The sequence below is a fragment of the Stegodyphus dumicola genome, chromosome 10 (assembly GCF_044657685.1).
Source record: "Stegodyphus dumicola isolate Sdum_Otavi_A_Nest chromosome 10, ASM4465768v1".
NCBI lineage: Eukaryota > Metazoa > Arthropoda > Arachnida > Araneae > Eresidae > Stegodyphus > Stegodyphus dumicola.
In genome coordinates, this window is record NC_140777.1 from 139,678,581 (window position 1) to 139,692,631 (window position 14,051).

General features: G+C 31.9%; 1 protein-coding gene across 5 annotated transcripts in view; it reads left to right on the plus strand.

The window, feature by feature from the left end:
* LOC118189582 (uncharacterized) overlaps window positions 1–14,051 on the plus strand; it is a 160,238-nt gene that overhangs the window by 90,674 nt on the left and 55,513 nt on the right. For all 5 annotated transcript variants that reach the window (XM_085825592.1, XM_085825594.1, XM_085825591.1 and 2 more), the window contains one exon: window positions 6,314–6,481. In XM_085825592.1, the coding sequence (XP_085681718.1) occupies window positions 6,314–6,481 (168 nt within the window). The remainder of the gene's footprint in view (window positions 1–6,313; window positions 6,482–14,051) is intronic.

Genomic DNA, 14,051 nt, shown 5'->3' on the forward strand with positions numbered 1-14,051 from the left:
TTTACATCTTAACTGTAAAGTTATATTCGTCTTGTTAAGAGTTAAACGCTCTTTTATTCTTTATACAAAATTCAGTGTAAAATTTGCATATTTGCATGATGTAACAAAATTGTATGGATTTACATTTGGCAACACATAATTGAATTTTCTCAATGCAGTAATTAACGTGCATATTCTAGGTAATGGGTTTCGTCACACTATCTTTTGACAATGCAATAAATGTACATGCATATTCTTCATTTTAAAATAACATATATATATATATATATATATATATATATATATATATATATAGTTGAGTTACATTGAAATTCAATAAAAATCAGGTAAAAAGCTATGGATTAAGTGAATTTTATAGCCCATTTTAACCCATGTCTGAGGTCAGATAAGACCAACAAGCACAGATAATTCCGTCTGTTCCAAATTCTATTTCCAGTTACTTGAAAGACTTTCATGCATTAGAGTTGTACATTTTGAAAGATGTTACAATTGATATAAAGAATTGCCAAGCAATAAACAGATTTTGTAATAATCTTAGCCTGAAATATTATTCTAATAAATTATCTTTAATTTTATACTATTCTGTATTAATTATAATTTCAGTTTCTTCCTTTTACATTGTTATATTTGATGGTAATTGTCTTAAATAAATAATCCTTTTGGAATAAAATTATTAGAACGTATTGTAAAATATAATGAACAACAGGTGATGGGAAAATAAATTAGAATAATAATAAACTTAGTTTAGCATATTCCTCGGCACCCTCGAATGGTCACATATCTCAATAAATCATTAAAAAATAATTAGTGGTTAGTACTAAGATTTGCATTGTGTTTGATAAATAAGCCCAAGTAAGTAGATCTCTAAGTTTCTAAAAACTTACTGTTCAAACAAATGAAATGTCTCAAAGTTAGACCGCAAAATGATAACAAAAGTAAAAGATTTAGCAATAAATGCATTTATTAATTTCTTAGGTTAATAAACAAGTAATCAATCTTTAACACATTTCTCTTAAATGCATTAACAAGATACATTTCAGTTTGCTAATTAAAATACATTATCTTCCTGAATAATGGATAATTTATCCTTTCAATGCACTCTGCTACATTTATTTAGTTATCATTAAACACTGAAATTCATTTATTTAGTGAAATTTCCGTATTTTAATATTTTTCAAAATCCTACCAAATTTATAACAGTATAACCTTAAAATTGCTCCCTCAGCTTCAATAAATAACTCATAAATATTGCTAATTACAAAAATAAGCTTTAAAAATATTTTTAAAGAGTTAAGTGATTCATCTAATTACCAATTAACAGTAACTGAAAATGCAGTTATGGTTGGCAATGAAAATCAATAAGTGGGTCAGAGTTGGTTTGTAATTTTTTTTAAACAATTTGTAGATGTGACTGAATACCTCATTGCTAAAAGGACTAGTAGTTTGGTGATACCTACACGCACCCCCTGCAAATTAGATTCATTTTTTTCCATCATTCATGCACGGTAATTTGTTGAGTTGTATTTATTACAGAATCTACTCCCTTACGTTTGTCAAAAGCTGCTTACGACAAATGTCCGGAAGTTTAGAACTTAAGTCACTTAATTACTGATTAAACCTCTAACTTAGAAACAAGATCCTGGATTTGAGATCATCCACATGCATATACCACTGTTTAGATGCTTCCATTTGGACTATGGGGACAACACTTTAAATTAAATATCTTTCAGATGATGGAAGATGAAGCATAAGCACTTACTAATTTTCTGAAGACCAGTGACGAAGAATGAGCATCGATTAATTTTTCTGAAGACTAGCAATGTAGAATAAGCATTTATTAATTTTCTGAAGACCAACTAATTCAAATGGGGGGACTCATCCAGGAAAATGTAGGCCCCAACTGGCTTGTGCAGGCAATCTGGCCCCAGTTCCTTACTTTTTTATTTTTACTCCTCGAGCTCCTAGAGAAATCTGATTTCTGCATGATTTGCACCCGAAAATGAGATTTTTGAAGGGGGGTTTGGAAAAGGGATTGTCTGAAAGGACTTGGTTTTTCTCTAGATTACATGTAAAAGAAAAGCAAAGTTGTTTCATCAGTAACATATTATGATGCACTTCTGCTCTGTGCACTTGTTTTAAAATGTTGTGCTTTAGTTCCCCAGTGAGCCACCTCAGGTCATTTGGCATATACCCTCCTGCTCAAAAAAATAAGTAAAAATGGCTAAACATGGAATAAAACAAAAATTATGTAATGGATATACATGAAACTGATCCCAGAGATTTGTATGGCATTACTAGACCGCATTGCAAACAATAAAGCAAAAATGTACAAAAATACATGTATTGTGATCATCACATTGTGAAAGACCAAATGGGTCGAAAGAATTTCCAATGGAAACATCATGCTAATAATGAATATGATACGTTCTAGCTGAAATGCATGATGGTCAGTGGCGAGGCAAGCTGGCAATAGTGTCGTTGATTCCATGTCGTAGCTCGTGGAGGGTGCCTGGTGGCACACTGCCACCTGCTGTCCGTTGTCCAAACACATATCACATATGCTGTATGAGATTCAGATATAGTGATCTACCAGGTTCACGATAGACATGAAATGGTTTCATTCTCCATATAACTTCGCACCACTCAAACTCTATGCAGGCAGACATTATTGTCCTTAAATATCATATAGGTACAAATTACACCGATAAAAGGATGCACAAGAGGCTGTGGAATTTGTCGCAATATCAAATGGCTGTTATAAAACCACCAACAATCATGTAAAGTTCGATGCAGCCATTTATTGCTAATCCAGCTAATAAGTAGTGTCATATTTTGACAGCATCCTCCTCTGTAATGATATTTTCCGATGATGTTTAGCACTCAGTAGTGTGTCCCTGTCTCTTGCTATATCATTGAAGTAATAATTTGGGATGTTAAATTGAGATTTATCCGTAAAGGGCCATTCAGACTGGGGTTTATCTGAGCTAGTGGAGTCAGTTACAGTGTTGAGTAGCTTCGCTATGTGTGCAGATCAGATTTTTTTAACATGCTGCGCTATGGGGGAAACTGGTTTTGGAGATGGGTCGGCTAAATTATTGTCCCTGGTAGCTCAGATAAACACCAGTTTGAACCCTTAAAGAGTACATGGCCCTAATGCTCTGGTGTCCAACTGCAATGTTCACAGGCCAAATTCATCCACGCTTTTCCATGCAGTTTACAATTGGACTCGTGTGAACTACAAAAACTACTCGTGTGAACCTATGAAACGAGCTAGGATTTACACCCGATGGAGTTTATTTGGAAAACTGAAAGATGCTGATGGAATTTGATTCTTGATGCATTCATATCTGAAAAGAATAGGAATTGGCCTTAGGGCATTTGTGTCTGTACTGATGGAGGCTGCTCCATGTCAAGCTGCTATGGAGGATTACAGGGACTAATTTGAAACAAATCACCAAATGCAGTGTAGACCCATTGCATTATTCCTAGAGAAGCACTTGCGTCAAAGCATCCAAGTCCTGCACTGAATCATGTGTTGAAAGCAAGGGTTTTTAAAAAATCTCTGTGAAGATATGTATTTATTATTTTTTACCAAGTCAAACATTTGTCGTTGTTGTACTATAGCAGTGCATGATGCTTCTACCATGGTAATATTTTATCATGTACACTGCACAAAAAAAGGGACAGTTTTATAACTCTTGTTCTACTGGGCCGATTGATGAAATTCAAATTGCGTTTTCCCTGTCTCGATAGCGCGACTTAGGATATATGTTAAATTTACATATAGCTTTGTTCTAACATAGGTATTTTGACACAAAATCGGACTTTTTCTAAAATAACATACCAACTTTTTCCATATTTCGGTTCTACGGCTCAAATTATGCCTAGATATTAAATTTTATAATTTTTGGTGAGAAATTTAAAAATTTATATTGGTGAATTTTTTTCAGTTTGCGGCAAGAATAATCCACTTGGCAAACTTCTTAATTTATAGCAACATATTTTCCCTTCCATTTTCTTCATTGGCCATGAGCAGAAAAAAGTCATCATTCATACTTTCAAATAATTTTAACAAAGTGCATAAACCACATTTTTGTTATTATCGCTTATAATAAATATACCAAATTTGAAAACTTGCCAAAATGTAAATTTACATATATCTTCGGAAGTTTTTAAAAAAAATCATAAAAAATAGGCAGATTTTATTTGAAATGAACATAAATTTCAAAACATGAAAGGAAGAATCAAATAAGTTTAATAAAAAAAGAGATATTAATAAATATATATCAAATTCAATTAACATTGAGGAGTAAAAGTTATGAGAGCTAAGTTTTTAAAAACTACTCGTGTGATTTTTACAAAACTTGGCAGTTTGGCATAATTTGAGTTGTAGAATCGAAATATGGGAAAAATTGGCATGACCTTTCAGAAAAAGTCAAAACACATGTATTAGAACAATGCTATATATAAATCTAACACATACCCAAGTCACGCTTTCAAGACATGAAAAACATAAGTTGAATTTCATCAATTGGCCCACTAGAATGGGAGATATAGAACTGTCCTCCCCCCTCCTCTTTTTTCACGCAAGCCGATTTTGTAATAAAATTGGCATATTTATGTGACAGCTGAATTCTATTTATCTCTCTCTGCACAGAAAAAAAAACACACCTTTTGAAGTCAACAAAAAAAATTAATAAATAAATAAAAAATATATCTGAGCTTTTATTTTTAAAAAAAAAAACTGTGGAGAAGAAAATTGAATGAAGATGCAGCACAGATTTTTGTATATTTCGCACTAAGTGAATTTAAGATTATACAACTATATATATATATTTCAGCAATTTTTGACGTCAAATGAACTTTATCTTTCTCAAAATATAAAAACCATGTTTGAAGGGAACTTATCACAACTAATTATGTGGTTTGATAAATACTTTCAAAATTAAATTTTCAATAGGTTGCATGGATTCAAGATCCATTTAACATTTAGTGCTCCGTCTGAATTTACTTCTGTGAAAGAAGGTAATCTTATCAAGTTATCTTGCAACTGCAGTTTGACGGCATAGAATTGACAGAATTTTGGTTTTCAATAAAAGATGAATATCCCCTTCTAAATCAGAAGGCTCAGTAGATTTTAATTCCATTTTCGACGGTGTATTTATGCGAAGATGGGTTTTCAGGGGCCACTGTAATAAAAAGCAAGTATAGAGCAAAAATCAAAGTAGGAAAAAAAAATGAGGGTGGCTGTATCCACTTTAATTCCACAATTTGTGAAAATGTGTAGTAATTTGCAGGCTCATCCATCACATTGTTTATTAATTTAATGTTAATGAAGTAAAAAATTGTTAAATAATAAAGATACATGATCAGTCACAATTTTGCTTAAGGTAGGGTGCCATGAAAAATTTTAATTGAAAAAAGGGGCTACAACTCTAAAGTTTGAGAACCGCTGGATTAAAATATTATTTTTCTATTAAAATTTGCAAAGAATAAAAAAGTTTCTTTGCATGTGTATTTGTACTATTCTCATTTAAGAATTAGTAAGGGAATTTTCAGATGTTAATTAGCTACTATTTAAAGTGAATTCATTATTAAAAAATGTATTTTCTTTCTAAAAGTTTTTATCATTTAATTTTTTTTTTTTTTTTTTTTTTTTTTTTTATTTTTGAGTATTATAGGTTGGCAAATATACTACTGTTAGTGCACCAAAGCTGGTGTTATGAAGCAACAACTCCATGTTAAATGTAGCTCAAGTAAAATATTGGGACTTATTAATACTGTTCTTGATATTATCAAACCAGTATATTTAAAGAGAATTTTTAGAAAATGTCTGCATGGAGAAATTTTAAATGCAAATGAGACCTTTTTAATAATATGTCATGTCAAAGAGTACCAATAATTCAACTAACAATATTTTTCAATCTAAAAAATTTAAATGGGAGAGAACCAACTCCTCTCCCATTTGATTCTGAGTTTCTTAATCCTGCTATGATATATGATGAAAAAATTCAAATATTTTTTTTAATTTCTCTCCAAAGATATTTGGATGCCTTATAAAGGAAGAGTATTAGGTAATATTACTGCATTTCATTAAAAATTTTAATCAGTATGTAAATAAAAAAATTATTTTTCAGCTCTTTTGTTTTTGATGAGTAATTTTGTTTGATGGGCAGTTGAGAATTATTTATGTATTTAAAATGTTGACATTTAATTGTGTAAATATGTATTAGTGAATTTTATTATATCATGAGTAAAATTATAAATAAGGAAGAATATCTCATAATTTAACTGATTTCTCTTTCTTTTCTAGCCACAAATCAACAGTTTTCCTTGGTGTATGACTGTAATGTCTAACTGGACTTCACATGAAGTATTCTTTGCCATTCAGTTCTATTTTGAAGCACTTTTCCCTACACTGGAAAATAAAAATAAAGAAATTGCATTTGAAAAATGGTATTCTGTGAGATTTAAATTCAAGGTAGGCATATCTCACTAAGTACATAAATTTATTTTTAATTAAAAATATGGCTTTCTTAATTATTGATGTTCTTTGAAGACAAAGCATCATCATTCAAAAATATGTACAGATTAGTGCGTGAAACATCATACCCTTAATTTTGTTTATTACACATTTATTTATCATCAAAATATTTAAAAATGAATGCATAGCTAATTATCTGAGCAGGGAAAGTGAGTTGAGAGCAGAATCATTTAATGTCCTTACTTTTTTTTTTTTTTTTTTTTTTTTTTTTTTCCAAATGAATCTTACTGGATGTTATAAGCCTTTGGCAACACACCTTTCAAAACTGCATGATAAGACCTTTGAGCTTGCACTATGTTTGAAGGTTTTCTGGAAAATGTTTTATTTAAAAATTTAAAAAAAAAAAATCAACAAAAAGAAGGTATTTTCTGATTATTTACATCCCCCAAAAAAGTTAACTCATACTGACTGGTGACAGTGAATTTATAGTTTTTCAAGTATGAAGCAAAAACTTAATGGTTTGGTTGTCTTTACAGCTCATATGTGGGTTTTTTTCCACCATAAATAATAATAAAAAGAGATATTTTTTTAAGAAGAAATGAAAAATTTTATGAGAGAAAATAATCTGTAAAGCTGCTATTTACATTTTGACAATGGATAATGTTTGACATAATGAAAATTAAAGCATCTAAATTCACCCGTACTTACATGTGGGTTGGCTGTTCTTGCACTTATAATTGAAAATACCTAAAAATACAACAGTGCTGTGGAATTTTAAAACCAGTGGTGCGATTAATCAAAAAGTACCAAAAGTAAATGATTAATATCTAGGTTATGCAGGGACCCTTCTCTCTCCCCTAACATTCAGAAAATGTATGTGATATATACGGACATTAAACCTCTCGTACTGAAACTTATAACAATATTATATACTTAGAGAATTTACAATATTTGCTATACGTGGATGGCTCTGTTTTGCATGAACCACTGGATGTGTAAAGGGAAACATGTTGCCACTTTCAGATATGCAGGCACTGAATGGGTGCTGTTTTCAACACAGAGCCAGTGGAAGCAAATAAAGATAGTTAATGTACATTCAGTCAAAAAAACGGAGACAGTTCTGTATCTTCCATTCTTATTGGCCTGTCAACTTATGTTTTTCATGTCTTGAAAGCGTAACTGAGGATATATATTAAATTTATATACCATTTTAACATACATATTTTGAGTCATAATTGGACTTTTTCTGAAATGGTATGCCAATTTTTTTAAATGTTTTGAATCCGCAACTCAAAATAATTTTAGAATATACATAGACTCCAACTACTACGGATTATCCGTAGTTTCTACAGAATTTCATGATAAACTACAAGCTATGAAAAGTATGGAAAAAACTACGGATTTTACAGAAACAGAGTAGGAAAACCAGCACGCAAAACGGAACCAACTAATTCATCCAATGATTATCTGAATACTCGTGTCATCATATATCACGTGTTGAGTGCGTTGCTGGGTTTGAAGAATAGCCAATCGTAGATCAGTAACTCCAACCGTTAATGACTGGTCGATAGTGCCCCCCCCCCTCCAGCAACATCTGGTATCTCAGGTTCCTTGCTACTGCGTGATTAGCTTACCTTCGGCTCCGTTGCTTGTATTACAGTGAGAACTTAGCATGTGTCTTGTGAACTGGGATTCAGGTGGAAGTTTTTTAATAATGCTACCTCGAATCAAAAAGCCAAAATTATTATAGCAGAAATTTAAAGATTCATATTCTTCAGAATTTCTATGCATTAAAGCATCCACGCACACTGCAGTGTGTGCAACAAAGACTTCTCAGTTGCACATGGCGGAAAAGATGACTGTAAACAGCATGTTTTTTCTCAAAAACATATAGAACTTGGCACTGTAAAATCTAAAGAAATAACAAATTTCTTAATAAAAGATGACAAAACGTTCCTATAGAAGCCGAATGCTATTTTGTTCGATTTTTAATTGAACACAATCTACCATTTTCTGTTTCGGATCATTCCAAAGAGCTTTTCAAAGCAATGTTTCCGGATCCTGCGATAGCAAAAAAATTTAGCTGCGGTCATACCAAAACTGCCACTATTGTGAAAACACTTGCAGAAAGTACTGTTGCCGATATTATAAAATCAGTGTGCAATACATCGTTTTCTCTAAGTACTGATAGAAGTGATGATAACAAACTGTATCCATTGAGTATAATATATTACAGTAAAGAAAAGGGAGTAATAATTACGTCATTGATTTATATTTTAGAGTGCACGAATAATACCGGAGAAAGTATTTTTAATTGTATAAATGAAAATTTTAAGAGCAAAGGTTTAGAATGGAAAAATTGCTTATCATTTTCTTCAGATAATGCTAGTATTATGATTGGAAAGTTTAAAGGTAAGGTATGGCATCGTTTATCAAAATGCATCAACCAAGTATAGTCATCGAAGGTTTTCCATGCCTCTTGCATATAGCTGCAAAAAAAGGCTACTGAAAATTAATTGGCTCAGAAATCGAAATGTTGTTAATAGATATATATTTTTATTTGGAGAAAAGTTCGTAACGAAAGCATAGCTTCAAAGTTGCTCAACAAATTTTGGGACAGAATGCAAAATCTTATAAAATTTTGAAATATTGCAGTACAAGATGGTTGTCTCTTTTATAATCTATAACAAGGATTTTAGAACAGTGGGATGTTGTGATAAATTTTCTTGGAGAATAACCAGATAACAATGAGAATGAAGGAAAGAGATTGCAGAACATTAAAAGAATGTTACAATCATCTACCACCAAATTGTACTTGTTATTTTTGAAAAATACTTTACCTTTGTTTATAACAGTAAATATTAATTTGCAACAACAAGCTCCTTATCTACATAAATTGACAAGAGAACTTGTTGAACTTTTAATGAATTTATTTGTTAGATTCGTAAAACCATCAGTAATTTCTAAAGAAAACGAAGATTTTACTCTAAGATCTCTTTCATTTCAAAAGTATAGTAAACAAAAAGAAAATGAAAATTTAGTGATTGGTGCGGAAACAAGACTATATTTAAAAAATGCCAAGTTGAATGAAAGTGAAGTAAAATTATTTTTCAATTCTGTGCAAGCTTTTTTTGTAACTGTATGTTCATATATAATAGATAAATTTCCACTAAGTGATCCATTTCTAAAACATGCTGAAGTTGCTGACATCAACTTGAGGACTGAAGTTTCATTTTCATCTATTCTTTACTTATGAATACTTTTCCATCCATTATTGATGAAAAATATCTTAATCAAGTGGAAATTGAATTTTCCATGTATAAAGTAGATGATTTGAAAGAAATTGTAGATTTGCATATTGATATAGCATGGGGAGATATTGCTAAATTTAAAAATATGAATGGGTGTATTAAATACAAAATATTGCCTACTGTAATGCTTGCTTTCTTAATAATACCTCATTCAAATGCAGCTTGCGAAAGAATTTTTTCTATTGTTAAAAAAAATCAGACGGAATATCGACCAAATTTAAGTCCTAAAACTCCCAAAGCTGTTTTGATTGAAAAAATAAGTATGCAGGCAAATGAAGAACTGTGTTATAAAAAACATTCTCATCGGAACTTAAGCTTGCTAAGCCTGCTACATATAGATCTTTGCATTCGTAAATTATATTTTTAATACTAATATGTATTACTCTTGGTTATTTAAATTTCATTTCCCTGCAGAAATGAAATCCAGAATAAAGATGTATGATTTATGGATTCTGATTTTTGATTAGTAGTGATTTAAAATACTTTCTTTTTTTCATATAATAGTAGATTTAGTGATATACAAGTGTGAGGAATTAAATGAAAATTTCTAATTAAATGTGCATATACTTTACAAGTATATAATATAATTTTTAATTATTTAATTATTCAGTTTTATATGTATATGGATTTTAAATGTAACAAAATTGATTACAATTATTAATTAAAAATTAATGAATGGTTAATTACAATATGCGTTACGCGCGCATTTTCAAAGTTGTGAAAATGTCATTCGCACGTTGGCTACTGACAAGTTCTGCAGGTTGGAGTCTATGTATATAGCTCAAATAGATATGAATAGAAATAGTATGGTGTACCCCCCCCCCACTAAGCGTCTAAACTAAAACTTGGCAAATATTTTATTTATATTAAGGTTAATCCTTACACACTTTCATTCTAGACTTGTGGCGAAAACCTCTGGTTTCTTTTGTCTTGGAAATATTTTTATTTTTTATTATGTTTTTTCAGCTACAGTTGTTATTTTTTGACTGATTTCTTCTTTTCAAAAAAAACTTTTAATTATTTGAGTTATGTGTTTGAATTATATTTCTTCAAATAGTTATTTTAAAAATCTAGTATTTATTCATTTAAATTATATACTTTAAGCATGTTTATTTATATAATTTTTTTATGAATTTGATTTGATTTGATTCAAATTGCATTTCTTTCAAAAGAATACTTTGTGAGCCAGTATTTGTTATAGTGCCTTTGGAAACTGCATTCTGTATTGAAAGAGAAAATACCATAAAAGTTAATGTGTCTTTCAATGAGCTATTTAGAAAAGATGTATAATCTACATTTTAATTTAGAATGATATGCATATACACAATTTTATCATCCTGTATCTAGTTTGCTTTATTATCAAAATTTTCAAGTGAGTTCCGATTTTTCATTTCTTAAATCGCAAGAGTAAATAACAAAATATATAAATTTTTTCGCAAAATAATAATATTTTGTTTTCGTAATGGCTTATTGCCTCGAGAAAACTTTTAACACCATAATGATTTTCTTGGTGCATTCTGCAGATACATGCACAATCATCCTCCCTTTCTTATTCCATGCTCACATTTAAAACAGCTTGGTTTCTGTTACTTATTATGAATAGAAATATCAGCTTGTTTCATCAGCATTTGGTTAGAGTAAAATGGTGAAATGATTTTGTCCGTGATACTGAATGTCTTCAGAGGCTAGGCATTTTGAAGGTGGGAGATAAAAGAAAAGACTGATTTGATCAACACCGAAAAAAAAAAAACATTTTTGTCTGATATCCGACGCTTCCTTGGATAAATTCGGGAATCTTCAACAAATTCAAATGAGACATCTTTAGATTCTCCATTTACAGTATGATATATCATTCTATGGTATAATTTCAATTTTTATTGCTGTCCAATGAAGAAACAGTTGCCCTTTGCAATACTATTTCTTGTGTTTTTTTTTTTTTTTTTGGCTAGTATAGGCCCATTCATTGAAATATTTGACGCACTGCATTGATTGATAAAAACCTCAGCTAAAATATGGTTTGAATCTGTAGATATTTCTCCTTGAATAAGCAATTTCTTTAAAGGAATTTTCTGCAGACTTCTTTTCCTAATTTCTTTCTTTCAGAAATATTGTTTGTGTTGTTGACACAGAATGTTTGGCTTTTTTGGCAGTTATATTTCCAAAAATTTTGTGTTCTTATAAAATTCTTCTCAAACTTTAAATCGTGTCTCCCAAAGAGACTGCTTTTCGTTTTCTAAATATGTTAGCCTTCGAATTAAGTTTAAAGAAAAAATCAGAGGACAAATAGTTGAGTTAAAATGTGCTTACCAAATTAAAGGAATAAAGAATGGACATAAAAGCATCTTCAGAATCATATTTAGTTTTTTGCATTTGCTTCAGATAGAAAAGAAGAGAAAAATCTTATATTCTAGTAAATTTTGCCGCTGTTAAACAATTCTGTAGTAGAAGACAGCATGTTTTATGTATAATATTTTTCGCATACTGTTTGACGTATTACACACATGTCCATAAATTAACGATAATGCAAAATCAGGCAAAGGAAATGTTAGGAGCAAAACAAATTTGACTTATTTGTAAAGCTTATTTATTAAACAAAAGGTAACGAGCAAAAAAAAAAGATGCTATATGTTTGATATTATTAAAAAAATTAGCGATTTTTTTCTCCTTGGAGCAAATTACAAAAAAAAACTATTTACAGAAAACCAATATTACACGGTTGGTATGATTGTTAATACATTGTATGTCACCCAGACGATGCAATACAGTCCGTACAATGCCTAGGCATGCTGAGTATCAAATTATCAATCTGATCTTCGGGGATATTACACCACTCAAAAAGCAGTGCTCTCCGAAGTTCCGATAGACATGTACAAGGAAGTTGACGGGCTGCAACTCGTCGGCCAAGCATATCCCACACGTGCTCTGCTGGATTCAAGTCCGGTGAGAATGCTGGCCAGTCCATAGGGGTGATATCCTCTGATTGAAGGCATTCGCTTACGATGTTTGAACGTTGAGGATGGGCATTGTCATCCATAAACACAAAGTGTGCACCCATGGCGCCCCGAAACAAACGTATATGTTGTTCCAGAATGACGTCCCAATAGATTTGGCTTGTCATGGTTCCAATTTGAACATGCGGATCAGTTCTGGAACCCAGAATAATTCCACCCCAAACGAGCACTCCTGCACCACCGTAACAGTGTCATTCAATGATGTTTTCTTGGTGATAACGGCTACCTGGAGCTCTCCATATGAAAGTCTGGCGAGAATCAGACTGCAAGCTAAACCTCGACCCGTCGGAAAACATACCACAAGCCCACTGTTGTGGTGTCCACAATGCATGCTCTCTGCTCCAGGCTAACCGCAGGCAACAGCGAGTTGCAGTAAGTGGAACGCATCTGACAGTTCTACGAGCATTAGACAAATCTGCCCTATCTGCCCTTAAGCGTCTGTACACGGTCTGCCTTGAAATTGTCGTACCAGTGGCTGAAGACAGCTGACGGGACAGATCTGAGGCTGTGCTCCGGCTGTTTCTTTTGGCAGTAACTGCCAAATACCGGTCCTCATTCGTCGTTGTAACTCTGAGGCGACTTGTGCTGTAACGTCTTCTCACATTACCATCATCTTGGAATCATTGCCAAAGCCTGGAGATGACACTCTGGGTAATTCCAAGTTCGTCTGATACTTCCAGTTGGGTACGCGCACATTCCAGACAGCCGATAATTCTACCACGTAAAAAATCATCCAAATGCGTCCTTTGTGTCATAACTATTCGGTTATTGCCCTGAAATGCTTATAAAGTGCCTGCGAACAATTTTACTTCTTTGCCTGTATTCCTTATATATCACTCTCTTACACTCTCGTCATTGTGACGTACCATTGGTGTCATTTGGTTACTTTCTGAAATTTGCATATGATTCTTGAAGATGTGTGTAGTGATTTTACAGGTGATATATTTATTTTAGAGTTCGATTTCCGCGTAACTCCGAATTATCCTTAATTTATGGACATGCATAGACTCCAACTACTACGGATTCTCCGTAGTTTCTACGGAAATTCATGAAAAACTACGAGCTACGAAAAGTATGGAAAAAACTACGGATTTTACAGAAACAAGAGCAGGAGAACCAGTACGCAAAACGGAACCAACTAATTCATCCGATGATTGGCTGAATACTCGTGTTATCATATATCACGTGTTGAGTGCGTTTTAATTGAACATAATCTACCGCTTTCTGTTTCGGATCATTCCAAAG